Genomic DNA, 26,381 nt, shown 5'->3' with positions numbered 1-26,381 from the left:
TCCAGGTTCTGTGTTGAAACTAATCCGGTCTGGCAATCCTGTGGCCCTAGAAAAGTTTCCTTGGAAACGACAAACTTAGGCAATGGCCAAGTCATCCAATCTTTTCATGCTACTATATTATATTAAAAACACCTGGTTTATTTTTACAGTAACTCACATGACTTGCAGATTAGCATCCTAGAAATAATAATACATAAACTTTATAGCAAAAAATATACATATAATAATTCGTCCTTCTATGATACATATAGAAATGACGTACATTTGTGTGTGTGTACATATATATATAAATATATGGGTTGTACTTACGTTTAGGGCACTTGTGTAGAGATATGTATATCTACATACACACAGTATAGATTTAGGTATCTTTCTTTGCAGATGCTCATGTGCGTATACATCAACACACGTAAATACACACACAGGAGCATATTTACACTCTGAATTGGTGTGTACTTTGCTGAATCCGTACACAGACGGCCGCAGTCCTTCACTGAGGGCTTCACAGGCCTCAGCGACACCCGCATCAGTGTCCTTGGAGAGACCCGGTGTCATCGCTGTGGACACAGGACTGGCTTGATGCATCTTCCTTTGTGAAGAACTAGATTTGCCGGACAGTGGCACCCGGCAATGCAGGGCTTGTTGCATGGGCCAATCTCATTCCAGTTGTCACATGTTTTGACACATCCAGGGCCACAGGTATCATAAACGGCACCGTGTTTGCATTGGGTTGCTGAAAGGCAGTTAAAAAGGGGGAAAAAAGGGGAGCGGGGAGAGAGAACAAGAATATTACACCAAGTTAAATATCTGTTTGTTCGCTTTCTTTTGCAAATATCTGAAATCACATTGTGTATTATGATCATCTAGAGGATTTTTTTTTTTGTAAAGAGATTTGACAGCACTAAATGCAATGCTGCTTTACATGGCAGATAATTAAAGCATCCAAACTCAATTTCCTAACAATATTGAACTTTTTGAGAATTGGGAGACCATACTGAGAATTGAGAGACCATTTTTGAGAACTGAGAGACCATATATACAGTCCGCTGGACTGTATATACAGCATAGAAATGAAAATCCAAATCTCAAATCTCCAAAAATTTGAGAAGGTTTCTATTCAGAAGTAGACCTATGCTTTGTATTTGAGGCTTAGGATTGTTTATTTATTTAGTATAATACGTTTTCTCAAAGATTTCTGAAACATTTACATAGACAGACATCAAAAAGGGGAAATCATTCCACATCAGCCTTCCTAAGATTATACTTTCAGTATTGCATATTATAGCAAATCAAAACAATGCAGTTAATTCAGCAGCTCCATTTCTAAAATAGAAAATCAATGATTTCCATGCTTTATGCTATTTTATCAAGGGATCACTGAGAATGATGATTCTTATACTTTATGATTCTAGTGTCTATTCATTGATTTATGCAGCGGAGAGTGCAATGGATTTCCAACACAGAGTTCACCGAGGGCTCAGCTAAAAGCACTATACCCTCACCACATCAATATTTAAACTCCTAACATTTTACATTCTGTCATTTCAGTATAGAGAATAATACATGAGTCAGTAGTGAATAAAAGCCTGTTATTCTTTCAAACAGCTGTGCTGATGGCAAAAACAAGTAGCGATCAGATAGCTCATAGATGGAAACACAATCTCAAGCATCCAGGATCATCTCTTGCTATTTGCAGTGAAATGGCTGTATTGAAAAGGTTTTCTCCATTTGGAGGGAGATGGAAGATCCAGATTTTGTTAAAGAGCAGTTTGGTTATAGACAGGAGACTGTCATTAAAGATTAGCCTGAAAATGCCATTACTCTGCTGCGATTATTCATAAAGAGAAAATATGCATATAAGCTGATTAAAATATTAAAGCTTATGTGAGTGTATCATGAGGATAGAAGTCTAAGCACTAAGAGATCATATTTAAAGGGCTTCTCTTCAGCTGTACAAAGTGAACTTCATAACAGCATCAGCTTCTTGCAAGTTTTACTTCTTGAAATTTTATGTTATTTATACATTTGCATAAAGCAGGCCTCAGGGGAGACAAGAAGTTAGGAAAGAATGCATCAAAGATCTCAAAGATCTCTGAACACACACTTTAAAGGAGCAAATGAAAAAAAAAAAAAAAAAGAAAGAAATATTGGTTAGTACATCAGAAAGCAATCTTGGAACTACACAGAATTAGCCAGTGAATACTAGGATAGATATTAGGAAGAAGTGAAAGAAAAAGCATTCTAGCTTTCAGCATAAGAAAGCACTCGAACAAACTACCTAAGTCTGTGAAACATCTTTCATTCAATAGCCTTTAAAAATAGGTTGGACAAATAACCTTCAATAATGTTCTAGATATGCTTATTCTGCCTGTGGACATAGGTCTCCTGAGGATTTTTTTCCTGCCTTATATTTCTATCTCGCTCAGTACTATGAGTTTCCTGCATTTAAAGATGGAAAAAAAAATGTAAAAGGAAAAATTAAAATGAAAGGTAAATAAAAAGGGAAATTTAGAAGGTAGGAAAACATGCAAGCAATGTTAATAATATAGTAAAACATGAGAATTGCTACAAACTGTGCACTTATATAGTGTGTTAAAATGGAGATTGAACTCTGTAAGAGTGGAAACTAAAATGCTCACAGCTTTGGAAACAACGTATTCATTGTCTAGAATAAAGTCGATTGAGATGTTGGACACTGACAGTGGCCGTCCATGCACAACCTGTAGTATCTCAAGGGACCTGTTTGCCAGAAGCATTGGTGCCTCCTCTCTGAAAATGGCTTTCCTTTCAGAGTGTCTCAAACTGACAAACCACAAAACCAAGACACGAGGCCCCAGTATATGCAGTTTCCATGCAGCAAGATCTGCACGCTGAGGTCTTCAGGCAGTGGAGCTTTTCCCTGCACAGCTTTATGGCTCTCCTAGCCAGCCCTGTCTTTCCATCTGACCTCTGTTTGGTGCCTCAGCTGGTGGGTAGGAGGAAAGTTGGCTCCAGGTCTCCTTTCCACTTCCTCATCTCTGCCCCAGAGGAAATGAGAATATTTTGGAGGCTGCTCTCCGCCACCACAGCATCCATAGGAGCTCCTTGGCTCTGCTCTGACCATGTCGATCCATGTCCCTTTGCACAGCCAAATATCTCCTTCTCCTTCAGACTGCATCATGGAGTAGATATGAGGGCCTGACTTGCTGCTGCAGTTGGCATGTTATTAACTTCTGTCTAGGGAAGACTGGGGAAAAAAACAAAGAATGGCACGATGGCTACTGCTTTAGCTCCCTGAATGTCTTTTCTTCAAGGGTACTTTGGTTGTTAACATGTGGCAAGATTGATCCAGAACTCTCCACTTCATCCACAAGCTTGAAAAATAAAGCCATCCTGCAGCAGGCTTCCCCGGGACTGCTGAAAGGAATCAGTACCGTGTAAACATGGAGAACAGAAGCGATGCCTTTGCACTCATTTTTTGAGGCAAATTCCTCTCTTAAAGCACTAAGCTGTGTTAGTAATAACTTCCTTAGTGTGCTAGCGCTACAAAAAAAAAAAAAAAAAAAAAAAATATGTACAGAAGTTACTAATAATACTGCATTTTGCAACGTTACCAGTCCCAACAGGATTTTTCCACTCCTCTTCTAGAACATGTGTTTGGCATGACGGATGCAGGCTTCCTCAGACTGCTTTCCGCGCTGGCAGGATGGCAGCCAGCTCCGGTCCAGAAGCCATATAGTCACATAAATACAGCCCTGTGCCTGAGCTAATAAACCCTGCCTAATAAGGCTACACGGTTTTCAGACCAGAGCTGGTTCATTCCAGCCAGACTGGCACATTCACAGAGGAGGCTCGTATCTGTCTGTGCCTCTTGGTCGACGTGATTGTCATTTCTTAGTAACTGTTCTTCCCAGCCAAAAGCCGAAATATCAAAGGGGGAATGTCTGTGGGCTTCCCCTGTGGGATGGTATCCAATAAATCTGATTTCACAGAAATTTCTGAAATGAAATTTGTGCATCCATTCCTCATGCTGATTTTTCAGTTGCTGTCACACAGCTTGTCCTTTACTGTTTTTTCTTAGGATTTCCAAGCTAGATGTCACTCGTGGTGCTTGCAGCTCACAAAGTCTCCTTCAGTGTGGAGCAGAAGGTATCAGATTTGGATCCAACCACCTACTGATGCAGTTGTGTTGATATTTTCAACTTTCAGGTTTGAAGAAGCTTCCATAGAAAAGCCTAAATAACCTTCCTGCCTCTGACACTTATTCACACAGACTAAAGTGATTAAAGGAAAGAAAATGTTACAGGGTGAGTTTGCTCAGCACACTCCACAGCAGAACAGAGAGGATCCAGGAGAGAAGAGACACAACCAGCTCTAGACTTATCCTTCTCTAGGTCAACTAACCACGTAGAGATCAAAGAGGAAAATTACAAAATTACTCCGGATTTAGGAGGAGCATGTCAGCTCCAGCTTGCTGCTTGCATGAGCACTTCACACTTTATTACTGTTCATCTCTGCTTTTCCTTTGTCTGTGTAGCCATGCCTGTGGCAAGAGTTATTGCCTTCTGTTGTCAGCCTCAAAGTCCTCATAATTTCAGCGTTAAATTTATAGAGATTGAGGCCTTTCCCCATCATCAGGTTACTTAACTCCTCTTCACAACCTGTTTTTTTATCCCTTCGTGGGCTGAAAATAAACTTCCTCTGTGTCTTCCTACTGTTTCGAACCTCTCCCTTCCATTTGTATCCTCTCTTCTGCCTATGCCATACGCTGCTTTCTCTTATTTCTTCTTTCCTGCACCCTGACTCTCCCGCTTTTCTTCTTCTTTGTATACTGAATCTGTATCTTTTTTTTTCTCTTCTCTGTATATCTTTCTACTTTTTTTCCTATATCCTTAATAATAGTGCTTATTCTCTACTAATTTCCATGGAAACCTGGACTCTTTTCCAAACCAGCTAAGTTCCCATGCGCCTCTCACTGATCCTTTCCTACAAGAACCCCCTCCCTCTTCACTATTCATTAGCTTCACCCATCCTGTGCAATGACAGCCCATCCCCTCCTTCCCAAGCAAACCCCAGAGCACACCAAGCCTGTGCTGCAGTATTTCCTTGATGGGTTAGAGGAGGATGCACTGTCGAGCTGCGAGAGGAAGAAGAGCTTGCAGGGATCATAAGAATGAGCTAAGCGTACAGCATATAGAGGAGGGGAACTAGCAACCACACAAGATCTGTTCTTACAACACACAAAAGAATAATTAAAACCTCACTTTACTAATAAGTATACTCCATTCTCATCAGAACTCAACTCTTCCAAGTATCCCACCAGCTATGAAATGCCAAACAGGAAATGAAAGTCACAGAATGTTAAAGTTTTATTATGGATATATTGTTTCATACCCAGAAACTTTTATCCATAATTAGAACACAATAATTTTAACTACAAGGGTTTTTTTTTTTTTTTGAGAAAAAGTGAGTTAAAGATTAAAACTTTGATCCTGGTCATTGGTAAGGTAAGAACTGTAGTGGATTAATTATAATGTGTTATAATTAAATTTAGGCATACATTTTACTATAGAATATTGTCCCACACAATAGATACTGGATTCTTTAAAAAGTTTTTGAGAGTACTTTCCCACATTTTCTGCTAAATAAGATTTCTCCTTCCCCTTTAGAAGTCTGCACGGGGATTAAAAAAATCAAGTGGATTTAAGCACTTTTCCCATTAGTTTTCATGGAAGGTGCATATTTAAATTTCTTCATTATGGGTTTTTTTTTTTTTTTTTTTTTTGCCTTAGAAAGTTTTCTTCTTTTTGGCAAAATACCAGAAAGACTGTGAAAGGAAGCCATGATATGCCAAGATCTGCCTTAAGGCAGGGACTGGAGTTTCTATTCGACATTGTATGGAATCTGCCACAGTGATGTCTGGATCTGAGGTGTTTTGGTCAAAAATAATAAAGTAGAAAGCATTCAGGCTGCTTGTTCTGGGTGCCTCTAATCTGCTTCTGGATCAATAAATTACAATTACATATGTCATTAATATTATTCAAGAACATATCCTTGAACAGTATATTCATTTAGTGACATGCTCTTTGGATAGTTCCGTTCTTTTTAAGAAAAAAAAAATCAAGCCTTTCAGGAGCAGTCAGTCAAATGTAATTTTCTCTTTCATCCACTGGAACTTAACATAAAAGGAAATTAAAGTTGAGAGAGTAGACTGTGAGCCACATACAATCACCGAAATGGGCCACAGATTAATAGCTCTTTAACCAGCACTGAATATTCCTCTCTTTTTTTTTTATTACTATCAATTGCTTTACATAAATCTGAATACATTTCCAGACAAACTGATGCCATTATAGAATGTCCTAAATGAATAGGATCATCATCAGGGGAAATATTCATCTGCAATATTGCATTTTACCTCAAGTGCCCATGACCACAGACCACCACTTCTCTTGGCAACAATTACTCACAATTACATGCAATTAATGCAGCTAATCACATGGGGAATCCGGCCTAAGCACCAAATTTAATGCAGTTCAGAGTTTTAATATTCCCATTAAAAACATTATCTTTTCTTCCCTCATTGTGCCTATTTTAATCATATATATGTGTTGTTTCTGAAGATATATATCTGTGCTTTAACAGGAGGACAAAGGAATTTGAACATGAGTGGTAACCAACTGTTAACATATTTTGAATGAAAAAGACATGTCGTTCTTCCTGGAAGTACACAAAATTAGGACATCTGGCACTATGGGTGAAAAGTTACTAAGAGAAATAAATATTTCTAGTATTTCCTAGCAGAAAATCCTTCTTGGTAAGTCTTTTCCTCAATTTAACCACACTGCTGATGTAATTCCAGGGCTTTCTAAAGACTTTTATGTTTCTCATCCTCCTCCACCAAGACCAGGATGATACCTACACCCTACCGCCTATGCATGGGGTTGCAGGGATGCAACGTGGAAGCGCTTACCTGCACAGTTCTGCTTGGGGATCCACTGGACCTTCAAGCCTTCCCTCTGACAGGCTCGGGCGTAGGCCAGGAATGACTCACAGTAGCAGTTTTTGTGAACGGGGCACTCGCACATGTCTGTCACGCAGGACCTGCAGAGCAATGCCCAGGAACAAATGAGCAAGAGAAGATGAGACAAAGACCTCTCTGGGCTTGGGACTCATTCTTTTCTCATTTTTCCTCTTTTTCTTTTTTGGTGTTAACCAAAAATTGGCATTTAGGCTTCTTCTTCCCTCTAACTGAATAATAATGATGACGACAACGACAAAAACAACAAGAACAAAAGATAATCACAGCAAAACCCAGTAGCAGCAACAGCATTGAATGAAGGGGTCCTGCAAGCACTGAGCATGTGCCAGGTCACTCCAGGGATGAAGCGATGCCTTCTCTCCAGGCTCTCCCTGCTTTGCAGGCACCAAAGCAACTCAATGCCTGTTTTCTCCATGGCAGTGCTACTAAATGCCAGGATTTAAGAGATGTATAAAGGAGCAGGGATGATGCAGCATAACTGAGCCATTTTTATGCTAAGAAATCCCCCAGACACTTGTTAATACCATCTCCTTCCACTATGTACCATGCAATCACTGCTAAATGTGGCCAGGAACAAAGCCCCTCACGTGGCCTGAATCAAAACTGCTGCCACGTATGTTACTGCTGCATTTAAAGTTAGCTCACTCAGAATTTGTGCCCATTTGGCACAGCAAAAAATTTGGCACAGGCCTTAAAGTCACAAATGAGCTTTCTGTGTTAATATCTCTCATTGCGGAGCCTGAAATTTGTCTTCAGGAAACATATAGATATTGTCTTGCTTCTTCAGAAACCTTCTCCATAGCCACAGCTTGGAAAAGAAGCACCTCAACCAAAAGCATGCAGGAGCCCTAATGCCTGCAAGGTGCTCAGGAGTCACGGGAGGGCTTTATACAAGGGCTGCAGGCAGAATTGCTGTCCTTTCAAACACGGCCAAGCTTGTTTCTGCATAGTCAACCATGCTCCTTAAAGAGGAGCACTTTCCCTTCTCAAAATCACTGGCTATTTCCATGCAGTTATATTTAATAGCTCTACATGGCTTTTTCATTAGCTTTTAATCTTTTTTTTGCCCTCAGTGAACCCCCCACATGAACTTACCTAAATATTCGCCATGATAAATAAAGAACATAAGTGCTAATGTAAAAAGGTATCTATCCTGCATTTATCCATATACATGTAATGTGAATAAATAGAATTGCTCTGTATCAAAGGGATAACACTTTTTTATTTACAGTCCAGTGCTTTTCACTTGAAATAACCTTACTTTTTAATGGAAATGTACTTTTATTTTGCTTTAGATCCGCCAGTTGGTCCCTTCACATCTTTTAAAATAGTAGCTGTTGCTGCACACACTGCAAGGAGCAGATTAGCACAGCATCCTTGGCATTGTTTTGTGTCGTAGCTGATAAAAGGCCTTTTGTAAGCATAAGAGGTCACCTTTCTACTTAATACACTCGATAGCTTTACAGTTTCCTTCGGCCACAACATGCTGGGCTCTTTTGCTTGCATCCTGTTCTGTGGTTAACAGCAAAATAGGAAAGGTTCAATACCCACTGTGCCATTTAAGAGGAGAATGTCTCATTGCACAGTGAAGTAGATGCTTTGCTACTGTTGCAAATTATTAGCCCAAAGACAGCGTCTAATAATCTCCACAGAGGGAGTCAGTTATCAAGATATCATTTCAAGATGTCTCAAGATTTTTTTTTCCCCTGGCTGTGCTAGCTTCCTTGACCAAGCACATTTTACTGCTCTCTACTAAGCTGCAGTTACTATTCAAGCCCAGGGTGTTTAGGGATGCTTGCCAGTGCCAGGCTGGTTATGTGCTCCTTGACTTCCTGCCTTAGGAATTATAAAATCCTAAACCTGAGGTGCTTCCTCTGGTTTCGAGAGTGCAGATTTACAGCTCTGCTCCGCGCGAGTCTCCGGTTACGCGGAGGGGAGACCAGCCCCAGCAGGGAGCCAACGTGGTTAAACTGCCCCAGGTGCTCACGTCAGGCCATGCAACTTCCCGGCACCAAAACCCAGCACGCCAAACGATGGACCGTCCACAGCACTACGGGTTCAGATGCTCAGGCTACACCTATATTAATAACTAAAGAAGGCCAAGGCTTGGGCTCATCCTCTGCTTTCTCACTGCTAGCACATTCATGATGCGGTTTCATACTCTCCTCAGCAAAGCCTGGGCACCCATGGGGGAACCAGGGAGCCCAGGTCACCCCAGGTGCCATAAGGCAGCAGAGCAGCCACGTGGTTTGAGGGGCAGCACGTTTAGCCTTACTCACATGAGCGACACTGTGCTCTTACCCCTTGGCATCCAAACGGCCTGGGATGTCCCGCGTGAAACACCTCCAGCACGGCTGGGATCAGCACAGCCTGCTACACTCTTCAGCATGGAAGTCTGCTAAAAGTGGTAGCAGGCCACGTTCAACAGAAATAACACTCTGATGCAATGCACAGCTAATTGCTTGTGTAATTCTTATTTTCCTGATTGCTGCTTAATGCAGGTAACAGATGCTGGGCTGCATCCCTAGGTTTGGCTGAGAAGCAATCATCAGGCTGCAGTTGTTTAATAAACCACTGCAGTTGCTAATTATTTTTAATGTTAAATAATAATGAAAAATTAGAATAAAGCAAACTATATGCACAACTGCCAAGCCTAGTCAACAGCCAAAATAAAACCGATCTTTTGTTTTCTTCTTGTGAAATTCCTTGCTGGTAAATTTAGTGCCTCAGTATTAGCTGCAGTTAGATGGATTTGCAATATAGCTGAGAAGGTGGTTTTTAGTGTCATTTCTGAAGTTAGCAGGGAACAGGTACTTGTTTTTCTTGATAACCAGCACAGTCATTGCTTCCCTCTAGTGCACCCCACGCAAAGCTCCAGGCAAGGCCAGCAAGAGAGTCAAAGGGCAATTCTGGAAAAGGCAGGACCAGCAAAAACGACCTTTCTCAGAAGCGGGGGATATATTAATATTTCTTAAAAAAATGTATTTTCCCCATGATAGTGAACTATCCCTACCTCTTCTTTTGTCATCTTTTATATTAGAGAAAATCCTGTCACTGACAGAGTTTAGCTGAAAGCTCCCATGTGCTACTGATACTACTTAAAGAGCAGAGGAGCATACTGATTAGAAAGGGCAGTTATTCTAATCTTAAGCAAATTGACATAATTATTGATATAACTATAAAACCACACACATAAGTGATAAATCCTTTTGGCAGATCACAGACACTTGTGTAGCAATGAAGCAATCCCATGCTCTGCCTCATGTAGGCCTAAGTGTACAGCAAGAAATGTTATTTTCCTCACTGTGTCATAGCCACCCTCTCAAACTCAAGCAACCTTTAAACTCAGTCACGCTTTCCTGGTGTGTTACACTTTTGTGAAGACATCTCTTCAAAAACAGACACCTTACTAGTCCCAAAAGTAGTTCACATGTACACGTACTTGCATATGGATAAAAGCAGACACTTGCTATACACCACTTTTCTCTATAGTTACAGCACATAGTATGGCTCTCTGCATATTAGTATCCATATTCATATCCAGTAGTCTCCATTCAGGATAGCAGTTGAAATAAATAGTGAATTTCACATGCCAGTCTACTAGGCAGGGAAGAGGTGCACTATAGAGAGACATCCAGCTACCAAGAACATAGCATGAATTAAAACAGGCTTTCAAACTTGTTCATATTAAGTTAGGGAAGAAATACTCATCTTTCATCTGAGCCCTACTTCTCCAAATAACATTATTGGGAGCTTAGCAGCCTAGAAGATGAGACCTTTCAACCCCAACCTGGTCCCGAATGCCTCGCTGTGACTCCCTTTGATGGTGCCAACCCACCTGCAAGGTGTATGTTAGAGAAGGCGGGTGTGCATAATCACAAACTTGTAAGGGAAACCCAGCAGCTGTGGGACTCTCTCCTCAAGGAGACACACACACACACACACACAGCTACCACATCTTCAAAGCAAATGGGAATGAGTACGCTCCTCCAGCAACAGCTCTTTTTCACATTAAACCATGGAAAGGCTCCAAGTCCCACAAAGCGCAAAGCAAAGAGGCCTGTGCTACAAGCACTAGTAAAAAGAGGAAGAAAAGATTGCAAAAACACATCCTGGAGCCATAGTCCATGCCATGTGGGACTGAAATTGCAGATGCTTGGTGTCACTTGCTGAACATCTGCAATTCCTTCTACTTTACAGTATACAAAATTTCCAAATCAATTGTGTTAGCAGAGACTCTGTCTTTTTGCATTTAGTATTTTTTTTTCTCATTTCACAAAGAAACATGACATAGCACATTATTCAAGTCTTTTGGTACCTTCAAGCAGGTGGAAGACATCAAGGTCTTCTCCTTCCTTGTTCCATCACTAGCATTCAAATAACTTTATAAAAGTGTTTCCCATTCCCAACTGGATAGGGAGGCATAAGTCAATGCAAGCACTTGTTTGACATATCTGGGATTAGTTGCACATTGAAAATTCCAAAGCTTGAAGGATCATCTGCCTAACGAGTAGGATTAATTTCCATTCTCACCATTCTGTGAGACAGATTTTTCAGGAGAACACAAGATCTGAGATTTAGTACATGGTTGATCTAATTTAGTATCAGTTATAAAAAAGGCCAAATTCTACATGGCAGTCAAACTGGAAGCCAGTGGTTTCAGTCGGTAGGCATGTTTTTAAAGTTTCTTTGGGCTGCTCTTCCTACAAAGGTCCAAAGAAGTTTCCATTATCTATGGCCCCAAAGTAGGGAAGTCATTTCTCAAGAAGATCAGAGGATGAGCCAGACTCTGAAATACAATGGAAAAGCTCATGCTGTTGTAAACTCTGTCTTATCTGTGTGTCCAAGTTTCATCTTACTGAAGTACTGAAGCTTGGTGTTTGGAGTTGTAGACCTTTTATCATTTTGAGATCTGAGATATTTTTCTCTTCCTCCCAAATTTACTGATATCAATAAAAAAAAAAAAAAAAACAGAAAATAACTCATGAGGAAGAAAACTTTGGAGGCTGCCAAAAACACAGGAGTTCTTACATCCATATGGTATTCACACAAAGTATTTGTGCAAAATAAAGGGGACGATAAAATAAAGTTAAATCTTAAATACCGCAACCTCTCTGTTAAGTGAGAAAGCACCGAGACTAAGTGGTAACCAATCTACATGTGCTTTCTACTGGAGACTTTTCCATGGTATGAGAATTCCCACACTGCTGAACTGGTTCCAAAAATCCCTAGAAATGTGCAACCAGAAAGGGAACTCAGTTCACCTTCAGTGAGCAGTACATAGCACATCAAAAATCTACTTCAGGCATTTACTTTCTGCAGGGAAATCATTAAGAGCACCAGCCATAATGTTTGAGAATATCACAGTTATTCTTGACAGATTGTAGAGGAAGAGGCTATAGTAGTGGGCATTTGAATGGGCAGTTCAAATTCAATTATCATCTCTAACTTATTGTGGACTGTTGCCACAAGAGGCCAAGCAGGAAGAAAAGATAAAATATGGAACTTCATTGAAGATTGAAAGCTGCATGTGATTTAAGATTTCTTCAGCATAGTAATCATGATACACACAAAATGAGGAGTCCTAATTTTACTCTGACTGCCATTGTTCCTGAACCAGATATAGATCTGGCACTCATAGATCACTAAGCAGAAACATACAAGATATCCATATCCATTCCTGCATTGCCAAGGCAACCTTCCAAAGAAGTTGTTTAGAGAACTCCCGTCAAGTCGGGAAAAAAGATGCTACTCAAATGATAATTGTTGATAATTTTCAACATACCAAAGAGAGGGAGTAATTCAATTTCTTTGCATACCCAGCTTTTTCAGTAAAGCTCAGAACTCATACTTTGCTCACAAACAGTAAGCAAAATGATATTTTCCAGTGACTTTGAATAAATGAAGGTCTTTGTAGACCTCTGAAAAAACATATTGTGCTGCACAGTATCACTGTAATTCTACAGTTCACTCCACTAAAAGTATTATCCAAAGACCTTTGGAAAATGACAAAAAGAGTGTTCTATGTGTATTTTTAAACTTCATATAAAGATCATGCTGTGCCAGAATTGCATTTTATTGCCTTAACCAGTATTACCCACAAGAATATGGCAAAATGAACAATGAAACATTCTGGAACATTTTCTAAAACTTCAGAGAATTAAAGTTCTTGGGACAAAACGACTCTGACACCATGTTTATAATCTTCTCTGAATATGCAATAGCAGTCATAAAGGCACTTAAAAGGAGGGATGGGGGACATATTAACAAAATGAAAAAAAAAAACCACACAAAATATAAAAACAACCTTCCCTACTATTCGCTTCATGATAATTCTCCTAGTAGCATGTTAAATAGGCTTTTACCATCCTGTGCTTAGATCCTCATAGGCATCTGTTCCTTTAAAAGTTCCTTCTGGTCCTGAGAATGGAAAGCATGGCTGAAGTCTCTGTGTGGGGAAATAGCTGAACTACGACTGAGGAAGACAATGAAGTCCCACACTGGGCTCCAAGAGGCATCTGGTATGACTCAGAATATTTGCTGGAGCTGAAGATTATGGTACAGTGGAGCAGCAGACTTGCCACTTTCAAAGAGAGTGCATTTTTACTCAAGAACTCTGACAGAATATGGAAACACTATCCATGGCCCCCAGAAGAAATGACCACTTGCATTGACATTTACTTCCAGGACGTGAGAGAGGGTTTTGTCCTCCTTCTGGCTCAGTTGTGCTAGGTCATGCAGAGTCTAACTTTTTCAGTTATAGCATCTGAAAGAAATATCCCAACAAGCTGGGGGCAGAGCAGCTGCAGAATGGCTTTGCAGAGAAGGACCTGGGGGTCTGACAGATAACAAGTTGAATGTTTAGCCAGCAATGCATCCTCGTGTCAAAGAAGGTCAAGAGTATCTTTGGCTACATCATGCAGAGAGTTGCCAGCAGGTTGAAGGAGGTGACCATTTCCCTCTGCTTAGTACTGCTGAGGCCACATATGGAGTACTGGATCCAGGATTGGGCTCCCTAGTATAAGACATGAATTTATTAGAACAAGGCTAGAGAAAGCAGGAGGTTCGAGAGCAACAAAGATGATTGGAACATCTCTTGTATGAGGAAAGACTGAGTGAGTTGGGCCTGTTTAGCCTGGAGAAAAGAAGACTGAGAGGGGATCTGATCAATATGTATAAAGATCGGAAGGGAGAATGTAGGGAGGAAGGGGACAAACTCTTCTCGGTGGGGGCCAGTGACAGCATCAGGGGCAATGGGTATAGACTGAAACACAAGCAGTTCCATCTCCATGTGAGGAAGAACTTCTTTCCTGTGAGGGTGACAGAGCCCTGGCACAGGCTGCCCAGGGAGGTTATGGAGTCTCCTCTGCAGATCTTCCAAACCTGCCTGGATGTGATTGTGCCCCGTGCTCTGGGTGTCCCTGCTGGAGAAGGGGGGTTGGGCTAGGTGGTTCTTAGAGGTCCCCCTTCCAACCTTAACCATCCTGTGATTCTGTGAAGCAAAATGTAGATCTAATTCTAAGGCAGTGGTTAGGTTTTGCACAACACATAGGAGCCTCCTAGCCACCACATGCACCTATCCATGAAACCATTCAAGATGATGTAGTGCAGCTGAACAAACTGGAAGAATCAATCTTGTATCAGGCATCACTTTTCGTATAGTCGCCACAAAAAGCAGCTAAGATGATTAGGGAACTGAAGCTCAAGAGGACAGGTTGGACCAAGTGATCTTCAGAAGTTTCTTCCAGCCTCAGCTGTTCTGTGACCTGAATACATACTAACTCATTTTTGATTGAATTCACATATAGAACATACAGCAAAATGAAACAGTTAAAAATTATGTCTTCTTGCATATACAGGTTTCTGAATAAGGAATTATTTGACCAAAGTGGACACACAACACACACTTCTTAACAACTTTCAAGCAAGTGCCCCTTATCATACTGAAATGTTCCCATCAATACTTTGTCTCTTTTACTTTCATTAACTGAGTTGTTACACATCATTTAGAGCAGGAAAAAAGCAATCAATTCAATTTAGGCAATTCAGGTACGTTTTAATATGTAAGGTTATACTATTCAAGTGGTACTTTCAACAAACAGCTAAACTCTGTTAAATTTCTTGCACTGCAAATGAACATGGTTTAGACTAAATGAATCTGACCATACCAACTCTCACTCCAGAAGACAGAAAGCCCATTAGTGTATTACTCATGACAGTCCTCATCTGAGAAAAGCCAGAGGTTTGTCAGGAGTATATAAACACCACAGAACCTCAAAAATTACTGAGAGGCTTTAAAGTTACGGCCCTAGAGAAACACAAACCATCTTTTTATGCCAATAGTATATTGCCATAATCATGAGATAGCCATATAAAATAATACAAGCTTTAAATCTCCTAACATAAAAATTCAAAACAGATAATCTCTTTCTCCCTGCCTACAATACATATTGCAGTGCTGCTATGCTATTTGTCATGAAAATATGTCAAATTCAATAACAAGCACAATGAGAACACGAAGCAGGAAATATTTCAAAAGTGTAAACATAAACTGAAGTTATCTTCAGCTTTTGATGATGATTCACTGTATATATTTCCAAGGAGGTCTCGTGATACAATAACAAACAGGCCGGCTAGTTTAAGATCTCATGTTCTTAAACTCTGCAGAGCCCATTCTCTGGCTTAATTCATGTTAAAATAACTGCAATCAAGAATATTTTTCCTCTAGGTGGCTGCAGAGCATTTAAAAAAGTTGCTGGCTCCAGATGGAAAATGAAAGTGAGACCAAGGGAAGAAGCAGATAGGAAAGTACTGCTTAGAAAACAGCCCTCTTCATTTTGCTCCCTTTACAAAGCAAGAGACAAAGATGTACTTCACCAAAGCCCAGCTCACGGTAAGGATATCACTTCCAGCCTGTCACATACACACAGTCCATTTCATAGCAAATGTTGTAATAATTATTTTTCATCAAAGGTAATTGGTTAAAAATAGGACTTGAAATATACGCCATAAAAGCCAGCTTACCTGTACTGTAATATTAAAAAAATCATGCCATCCTTGGGTTTATGACTTCCTGCATGGTCTTGGCCCAGACTCTTGGAAGAGGTAGGCACATAAAGCACATTTCAGGGAGAGTTCAGACACCTGAACCCAAAACTGCTGCCTGGCTTAGTTGTCCTGACCCTGCTGACGCTGACCTTCTTCAAGATGGAGACTTGTTTCTGTCCTCATATTTCCTCAGGTATCTCTGGTACCACCTCTACATGCTCCTAAGACTGTAAGCATTAGAGGGCATGATCCCAACTGAGATTCCAGTGGTGATGTCCCTCTGAGAACACATCCTGTGGGGCTCAACCATGCTGGGTTATGCCTGCCATGGCATAACTGTCATAAGAAGCTGCAGTGAAGCTACAGTTCTGCTTAAAATTCATTGGACCAAAGACAGAAGACACATAATGAGTACAGAAGTTGGACAGTGATGTAGCCCTCAGCCACGAACTACAGACCTGGTATCTGTCCTCTGCTGTAATCTTGAATTAACCTGCCACTTCATATATAGAAAGCTTTGGATAAGAGGTGCTCTGTGTTTTACCACTGTTGTTTAAAATTCTTGATTGCAGAATTGCAATACAAAACACCAAAGCAGAGCCTGAAAATACAGGAAATAAAACTTCATCTCCACTGCAATGAATGGGAGTTTTCCTACTGACAGCATAGGAGCCAGAACTATCATCAGCACTTTGGGGAGCTCTGTACAGCAAAGCTTTGAAGGATACAGACACTTTCATTCACAACACAACGATACATTAAATTCAAAGTTCCTCAATTAAAGTACCATGATTTAAAATTTCCTGTACCAGACATAGTGACTCCACGACATATTGGCCTTGCTGAAGAGCCACTGGAATTCACATGAATGTCATAGAGTCAGAATTACCTAATTTGGGGTAAGATGCAATGAGATGACAGGAGAAGACTGGGCCAAAGTTTGCTCTCCTTCATGACAAATTTGCCTTTCTGTATGCTGGTTTGGGCATGGTCATTTCAAGGGCTAAACAGAGAGCTCTGATATGAATCAGCAGCCTTTAAAGAGAAATGCTGACCAAACAAACATCAGTAATCTCTTCCTATCACAAACGGATCGCAACCTCATAAACTCTGTAATGCTTAGTTATTTTCTTGTTCATCTGTGCATGATGCTCAGTGGCAAAGGTAGCGTGCAAGATGCTAAAACAAATCTTGGCTTTTGTCCAGTATACAAAGTCCTAAATATCTGAATTTGTCTCTACCTCTTTTTCTTGGCCAGGGAGAGACCCTGCCAAGCAGATCTGTGCCCAGTGTTGCACACCTTGAGTGTGCTGCCTGATGGAACCATAAAGCAATTCATTCTTTCTCCATCACTTCTCACTCCATAAAATCTTCCCTGGGAGCAATGGAGAGATCTCGGAGCTGTACTGGTTTGTTATGAACCTTGCTGACAGACTTGGCAGTGGTCACAGGCCACTTTAAAGCTTACTTACCAGTCAAGTTTGCAGGAGGGAATTGTCAGCATATGGAGTATGCCTTCCAGTCTTTGGAAACAGGGAAGCGGCACGGCTGCAGTGAAGCAGCCAATATAGCACATCCCCTAAAGAAGCCCAGCTGACAGGAGAGGGAAATCCCAGAAGGTAATACGGAAGGAAAAGCTGTTGCTGGAGGTTACACAGGATTCATAGTTCATGTTCTCTATGGGTCCTCAGGAACCACAATGTTTATAGTCCATACCTATGGGAGGCCAGAGATTTCTTCCCTTTGAGGTGGGCATGTGGCACCAGCTTGGTAGTTTTTCTGCTCCCCTGCATCTTTCCACAGGTGGGGAGCCTGAGGGCCGGTATGAAAGCATGAGCAGATTAACTCTGTCAAAACAAAGATCCTGTTTTCGTGCCAGTAAGGGAAAAAGGAAGGAGAAGGGAACACATAAAATAGAGTGTATGATATATAGAAGGAAAATTGATTTTTAATAGAATCTTTCCAAAGTTTTCCATTAAACACTGGTTGCTTGCAGTGCAAATCTTGGAATGCAACTCCCTCATCCCCTCAGGATGGTCTGCCTTTTATTACATGAGTAAGGAAGCCCAGCTTATTCCTAGCAGAGCTACCGTACAAAACATTTCAATCTCAAGCCAAAGTGGCAGGAGTAAAAGCCCCTTCTGATTGATTTTCAGCCACTATTTCAGGGCCAGTAACTTAACGCGTTTTTTTATCATGTGCAAAGAAAACTTTTATTACCATGCAATAAGTAAATCAATAATGATCACATCATAATGAGTACGGCTGACACAAGATGGTAAGCATCCAAATGTCGCCCATGTGATGACTAGATTTCATCTGAGATACCTAGGCAAAGCAGGAAGCATTGATCATAGATCAGTAGGAGATGAAAAGAGCAGAGAAAGAGTGCTAGAAACTCTTTCTTCCTCCTCTCTCTCCTACTCACCCCCATATTTCAGAGATGCAAGCCTTATGAATGCTAGAAATAACTGTGCTAGAAGAGAAATAGCTGCAAAACCAACAGCCCAGGGAAAAAAAAAAAAAAAAAAAAAAAAAAAAAGGAAGAAAGAAAAGATTGGGATCTGGACAAGAGGCAGTACCATAAATCTGTCCAGGTAATGCTGGGTAACTAAAGAAGGGAAATACATTTTATCTATAGCAATTCCTGCAGTTCACAGATGTCAGCGCAGCAGAATCATTACTATGCCTTTCAGGATGAACCAAGGAAAGGATGAAGCACTTCAGCAGGATCACAGAAATATAAAGAAATTTGCATATATCTGTTTAAGCCATACCACCAGCAAACTGTCGCATACTAAAAAGTCAGGAGAAATGACCAAGCCTCTAAGATGCAATTCTTTGGATACTGTACCAATGCACTCCAAATAAATCAATTTGTGTTACAAGCTAAGCAGAAAACCATGTAGCCAAAGACACAGAAGTCAGCATCTCAAAATAACAAATAAGAGAGAAGATGAATGTTAGCAGTTTTGGTTTTGTACCCTTGAGTTTAGATATCTGGACATAAGATGTAACTGCACACTGTATTGAATTTACGCTCACACCCGAATAGATACAACTTTATCTTCCAGTGTAGCCAGGGTCTTGCCTTCTCAAGTTGTCTCACCTTCAGATCTAACTCTCCTGGGTAAAGATTGAGCCTTCCACTTTAATTCATGATGAATTCTGCAGAAAGCACTACACAGAAAGTAATATGGTTTCTACTTGCTCTCTAAAGTTATTTGGCTGCATACAGTAAATGTTGAGTCTCTGTTTTCTCACAATCTCTCCCAGAGATATGTGGCCAGGATTCATTCCTGTGAATTGCAAGATGTTGGCTCTTGAACATGTTCTCAAGAGATGTATTTTTCAAAACATTTTAGAAAAAATAAAGGCCTATATATTATATCCAATCCTCCTATGCCTTTCATGTGAAACTTGTAAGTAAAATCTATACTAACCAGAAACAGTACAGTTCTGTAATACTTTTCTTTTTCTCTATTTATATGTGCATGTGTGTACATATTTGTTCCTTCACTTCTCCCAGAATCAGTAATGTAATAGGTTGTGCTGCTCATCAGGTTAGGCAAAGGTCTCAGTCAGTTGCTCTTCTTCTACGTCAAGATTGATATTTTTTGATATTTTGCCATTTTATGCAATTATAGCACAGCAGGAGGATCATAAATTTTAACATTGGTTCTGTAGCCAAACAGGTTGATGAAATCAAATCAGCACATCCATGGAGATTTGTGTCTGTTCAGCATACTTCACACTGATGTCAACTGTTGTTGGACTTTACCTCTCTCCACTTGCAAGGAGAGCAGCATCACGCATGCTTGTCAGAACTTCATCCTATCTTGAAATCTTTTTAGAGAAGTTGTATTATTGTCAACGTCAAGCCCCACCATTTGTATGGATCCCTTTATACAACAGTAGCAGCAGCCATAAAAAGAAAGAATCAAGAGGCAACAAAATGCTTGATTCCATCTGGGCTGGAAGTACAAAGGGAATCATCACGTCTGTATGAAAAGAGCGATCATGATGGAATATTAACAGAAGAGGCTGAGTCTCCAGAGTCAAACAGTGTGGGAATGAGTAAAAGCCACAGAAGGAAATGGAGGCTAAAGAGAAAGGCCTGCATTAAATATCTGCAGATGCTGCCATTTGCGATGGGGGCTGAACCAACATGGATGTAGTCACACACTCACGTAGCACCTGCCAGCCTTAAGAAAAAAAGGGAAAAAAAAAAAAAACAGCCTCACTGGTGGAGGAATATTCTTTTCAAGATCAAAAGTGCAGCAGCAGTAAAATTTGTGTCAAAAAAACATAGATGGAGGAGTTATGCATGCTCACTCGTGAACATCTGCACTAAGAAGCTGCTTAAGTAACCATGCAACAGCATGGAAGAAACATCTGCAGTGCGTAGACCACCAGCTGTGCAGCAATAATACTTTGAATATCCAGAGTGCCTTTCATCTGAATACTGCAAAGCATTTTCCAAACAAATTAAGCTTCACAACACCACTGTGAGCTTCTTATTTAATGGTAGGATTATTTCATCCTGCACCAAAATGCTATTACTGCCAGAATGAAGAGTAACACCTGCTTATCATCTCACGGAAATGTTGTACAACAATTTTCATGACAGGAAGTGACCAAAAGTTGAAGCACAGGAAGACTTGAGGTGGTCAGAATTAAATGTTTAGAAAACAGATTATAACCCCCCTTTACTTTTCATGCAAAATGTCACATTCACTTTTATGCCCACATGCTGTGAGTCTTTGGTCTTTACTTCATATGGGGAAGACAGCATTTCCTTGCGTATATGCTTGTAGGGGAGTCTACAGATGTGCTCAGCAGTACAGTACATACTTTTGTTGGTGGTGTACACCCAATAAAATGTGTTGCTGTGCACTGCAAATAGCCTTCCTTTGTACTCCTCCAGATCCATTTTTATAAGGCATCTTGATGGTTATACTACTGGAAGGCAATGACTTCCAAGGAAGCATGCCATCTAGTCTTCTATAACAAACTCCTTGCTGTGTGCAAGTGTGGCTCCAGAGGGTTCTCCGTGTGAGCGATATTCTGACTTGAATTTACCGAGTTTGTGAGATCTTATTATGCATTTCTCAAGGTGGCACCAAGGAGAAAGGGTAGAGAAGATGACACTTGGAAGATTATGACTATCACCCCATTTTGATTTCTACTCTCTACTTCTTATCACATCCATTGGAAAAGGCAGTGGACAAAGGCTACAGCACAAGGGCATGGACAAAGGCAGGCTATAACAGTGAGGCAGGCTGGTTCTCTATCAAATGAAGCAGAGTATTGGCAGAAAAACGTATAATATTATACAAGAAAAACCATCTTGCACTCTTCAAAGGTAAGTAAACAAAGAGGTACATTTATACATCTTTTAAACATTTTGTGGGTGGCAATGAAATATTGGTCTATCCATGACCACAGCACTCTAGGATCTTATGAGTAAGGGCATTTTGGTTAAACAAAAGAGTATGGTTAAATAAAATAGTAGCTAGGATTTGGAGATGGACAATGGCATTTTAAAGAAACTGGTAAGGGTATGTGGATATTAAAGAACTAGTTCTAGCTTCAGCTAAGGGATATATTTTAAATACTTCTGCATTGACTGTCTCTGAGATGAGCACATGGTGACTAACCTCATGGCAACTTATCCCTCTTCTAGAGGAGATGTTTAGAGAAGGGCACCATTTGGCTTGAGAAAAAGAGGCTCTTTCATCATTAAGGCTTTCTAGAAACACTTGATGTTGTTATAACCCATCCCTGTTGAAGACCAAAGTCAAATTCTTTTCCTCTTCAACGCCAGATGAGCTTGGCCAGCAACAAGTGCTTTTGACATTTCATCCTATATGACCAGCTCTGAAAAAGTTCTCTTATATTCACAATACTGACTTTCCTCCAAAAAGAGCTGTTTCTTTTCTCCATGGATGCAACTTAGTATATGTGCCAAGTTACTCACTATCCCGCCAGGACTGACTACTTCATTTTAAATAAGCCATAAAATGGCATGAATTACTTGGGGAGAATAAAATGTTCCTTTTCAGTACGCATGTGCATTAGTTTTGTATGCTGGTATTTTTTTTTCTTGTATCTTTGTTTCATGTATGACTTTCCTTAGCCAATTTCAAAGCAGTGAATAGGAAGATCACTATTGAAAATGAAATGACACCATTTTCAGATCTTGCATATAGCATATAGCCTCATCTAGTTTTTGTTGCATGATCATGGCCTGCCCACACTGTCTGACTGATTCAGAATTACAGTAAAAAAAATGCTTTGAAAGTTTCCCATCCATACAAGTATATTAATATCAACATTTACTTCCATTGTGATTTTCTGCAATCATAACATGTCAATGGTATTTTGGGCTTCCTTTCTGATAAATCTCCAAACTCAGAGGGGTAACAAAGTTGAAACCTAAGCTGTGCACAAGTTCTAACTTGCAACTTGAATCGATAGTGCTACATTGTTTCCACAAGACAAGAAGAACCAAAATCTTCAATTTCAGATCCTACATCTGTTCCAATTTAGTAACAAACCAAACTCATTCTCCATCTCCCATAAGCATATCCGCATATACGCACAATGGAACACAGTTTTAAGGACATTTGCCTCTAGAGCTGGATACATGTTGGGCCACTTGTGGTTTCCATATGCAACCATAAATCCATCTAGTCTCACTAGAAAGAGATGAGATTCACAGAGAGCTCCAGGCAAAGACCTCTACCCAGCCTTCTTAGCCCAAAATTCGGCTCTGCAATAATATATTTGTTTTCCACAGTGGAATAACATCACATACATTCATAGTCTCACCAGTAATAACTTAGATTACCCTCCACCCCCAAATCTCCACATCTATTTTTTCACAGAGTTAGCACCTACCTTCAGAAGGCCCATGAAAACCATGTCTTTTTCTAATTTTTACTTTGCATGAGTGGCTAGAATTCAAATACAGTAGTAAAAAGAATAAGAGCCAGAAAGGAGAGCAAAGCTAAGCCTTTGCTGGGGGAACACCTGAACCCACGAACCCATCTGGCCAAGTGTCCAGCAGGCTCACTCACTCGCTGTCCCACTGTGGAGCAGCCTGGACCAGCAGTAGTGAGGAGCTGGAGCCCCAGAGCCTGGGAAGCAGGTCAAAGCCGTGGCCTTGGTTACGAACTCCATCCCTTTTCCTCTTGTCAGAACTGCATTTGACCCAGACTATCTCCCTGAAGCTGGTCTGCAAGGAGGACACAGCAAAGGGGCAGGTTATGGAAAGCGAGGCCAGGAATACACAGCGGGAGCCAAGAGGAGGCCGAGGACATCCTCAAGGCAGCACTGGAAGCAAAGCCTCCTTCCTTACCCCTTAAAACCCAGGCTCAGAGAGTGCCCAAGCACAAAATGCTCTTTTCCCAACTCTTTCCATTCCATCCACTAACACCTCTCTGGGCTTCGCACCATGAACTTTGTGAGGGTAACAGGCACCAGAGCCACTCGGTGCTTTTTATGCCAATCAGATGAGCTCCAGAAGCGTTTCATTTTCCTGTGGTCTGTTTTCGTACTTAATTTCATACTCAAGTACATGGACAATTTGGAGCCTTGAAATTGAATGTATGGCACAAGTCAAGACACTGTAAAAAATATTTAGAGTCCCAAAGTATAACTGCACTCATGTGCAAATAAGTTATTTCTTTTTTAAGTCAAAGGAGCTTGAAATGCCAATTTTATCCTGCATGTTTCCTGCTAAGATTATGCACTTTGTATGTTTTTTAACTCACAAAAAATCCTAAATATAGTATTTATGTAACCTTGACAGCATAAAAGCCCTGGAACTGAAAACTCTTGTCTAATAAGAAATGCAGCAAAGCAACGTATTGGCCTCAGAGTACGGAGAATGGTCCTGCTGTAGAGGTGAGGAAAGACTGCAGCATTTTACACAGCTCCTGCTGAGGATGCTCTTCAGAGAGCTGCTAATTATTTATGTAAATGCCTAATAACAGCTGGAAGTCACCATCTCACTTAACGTAATGTGCACACCGCTCACTGAATGGAAACAGCTTTCAGTCCCAGCCGTGACTCAAACCAGAGACAGTTGTAAAATTATTTGCGCTCATGACCCTACATGTGTGGGGATGGACGAGAGAAACAGCACTAAGCCTTCATTTCTTCATTTGTTAAGGCCATGGAAGGCCTGCTGTACCTTTATGGCATGGCTACATGGGAAGATGGGGACAAGAGGCTGAAAGGATCTTTTCCCACCTAACACACAAGTCATGTGTGTGTTTCAGGGGGGAGAGAGTCGCTTCTGATCCACTTGCCTTCCTCCCCACCACTGTGCCTTGCAAGGCACTGGATCACTGCAACTCCTACGCCTGAGCCCTTCTCTGCATGGTAGACTGATCCTCTCACTTTTTTTTTTAAATTTTATTTTAATTCCAGGGCCTTTCCGGGGATGAAAAAAATGCACAGATCACACCGTGTGCCTGCAGAGCGATGCATAAACCATGTTTCTGTGCCACACATGCAGCCTCAAGCGGCTCGGACATGTGCGATCTGGCTTTCCCAAACGAGTCGGATCACGACCCTCAGCGAGGCCACGCGCACGGCACTGTTGTCTTCCGAGTGTGAGCTCCAAAAAGCTGCAGGGAGCATATGCAGAAGCAAAAGATGTCCCGGCCTCATCATTATTATCGCATTTCTCAGACTTCTTGTCCAGTATATACCGGATTTTCTAGACATGCTCTCTCTCCTGGACAAAGGTCCTGGCCACGTCATTTTAGATTAATCAGGCCAGAGCTATCCAGGTCAAAAAGCGGGGTCATGAGGGGTAATACTCAAAATGGAGAGTTTGTCTTGACAACAGGAGAAACAAGCGCCGCTCCGTATTCTAATCTGAAATAAAAAGGCAACAGTTTCCCAAAAACTTCATAAAAATCTGTTAAACTGACTAGACACCATCAGTCATGATGACAATCCCAGCATGTATTTTCATTTTCCTGTTTTCTGTGCAATAAAGAGACCTAGAGATGTTTTTCCATTCATGAACCGAATAGGGTAACGGGAGGTTAAAAGGCTGAAAAGAAGAACTTGGCTAGAAGTAATTCTTCTTCATTTTATTTTATTATTATTTATAAATATTTTTACTGTGGTTTATAAATATTATTGATATTTCAAAAGAAATCGTCGTATTGTTCTACGCAGCAGAAGTCACCGGGGCCTGTGATTCATTGCGTGCAGTTGCACAGCACTCTAGGGTGGGTTTAAAACACCCTTTGTTATTAATCCTGAGCAGGCATGTGGACCTGCACATACAATTTCCTGAGGAGGCCTCAAGCAAATAATCTCACCTGCAGGGAGATAGATGAAAATGGTGCTGTTAAGGATTGCCCTGAGCTGACGGAAAGGGGAGGAGAGCTGAACTAAGTGCCTGGCCAGGGGCTTGCATGGGAAGGCTGACGGAAAAGCGCTCTGCGCAATCCCTGGAGCCAGCAGCACACGCTCCTACGCGGTCCCAGCTCTCAGCCCACACACAGCACCTCGAAGGGACAGTGCCCCGTGCTGACACCCGTTCACCTAGCAACACTCAAAATAAATCCCTCCACTTCGGTACACCATTTGCCTTGTCAGTCTCACTCTCGGTCTGATTTCCAGGGAACTTCCAGGCACTTTCTTCTCTGATTGCAGTGCAAATTCTTAGCGCATTAAGCAAACACCTTTGGCTCCTTGAGTAGCCCTTTTCCCAGAAATCTACATAAGAAAGCCCACAGCACACTAAAAGACCACATAGTGGAACTGAACTGATTCAGAATCTCATTCTAAATCCAATTTTTGTTGCTGTTTCCAGCTATCACAGGATCACGCAGCATGCAAGACAGAAAATGCAGGCACCAGCCATTAGGTAAGTGACAGATATTTGCCATTTGTGAGGTGCAGATCATGCACCCAACTGTTTTCCTCAGCTCTGGCTCCCTCCCCAGCTCACAGAGACTCTGAAACCTGGTGCTAGCCTCAATCCTGCAGCAATCAAGCTGGGCAAGACATCAAATTGAGCCTCTGCAACCTGCATCTCCAGCTTCCCTTCCTTAAAACATGTTCCCTAGCAATGCTGCCGTAAGCTCAACAGAGAATAATGGATCTTATTAAAGTTGATGAGTTCACGGCAGAGACAACCCCAGCACTGCAAGCCCTTCCACAAGCACGTTTCTCCTCTCTGCCCACGAAATGGGCAACAAAGACTGAGTGAAAGCCCCAGTGCCGAGCCAATGGATAAGCCGCCAGGAAATTTCAAACCGCTCCAAGCACGACAGCCAAT

The 26,381-nt window shown here is 41.1% G+C and overlaps 1 protein-coding gene across 1 annotated transcript in view; it reads right to left on the bottom strand.

Moving 5' to 3' along the window:
- The window catches only part of BMPER (BMP binding endothelial regulator), a 146,939-nt gene continuing 120,558 nt past the window's right edge, over positions 1–26,381 (bottom strand). Inside the window, exons 14-15 of the mRNA XM_026052326.1 lie at positions 6,953–7,083; positions 1–733 (exon numbers count right to left, since the gene is read on the bottom strand). Of these exons, the coding sequence (XP_025908111.1) occupies positions 552–733; positions 6,953–7,083 (313 nt within the window). The 3' untranslated portion in view covers positions 1–551. The remainder of the gene's footprint in view (positions 734–6,952; positions 7,084–26,381) is intronic.

Source organism: Nothoprocta perdicaria, unplaced genomic scaffold (genome assembly GCF_003342845.1).
Source record: "Nothoprocta perdicaria isolate Ctin4 unplaced genomic scaffold, notPer1 scaffold_87, whole genome shotgun sequence".
NCBI classification, from domain to species: Eukaryota; Metazoa; Chordata; class Aves; order Tinamiformes; family Tinamidae; genus Nothoprocta; species Nothoprocta perdicaria.
The sequence above is the reverse complement of the archived record's forward strand: the minus strand, read 5'-3'. Positions and strand labels throughout refer to the sequence as shown.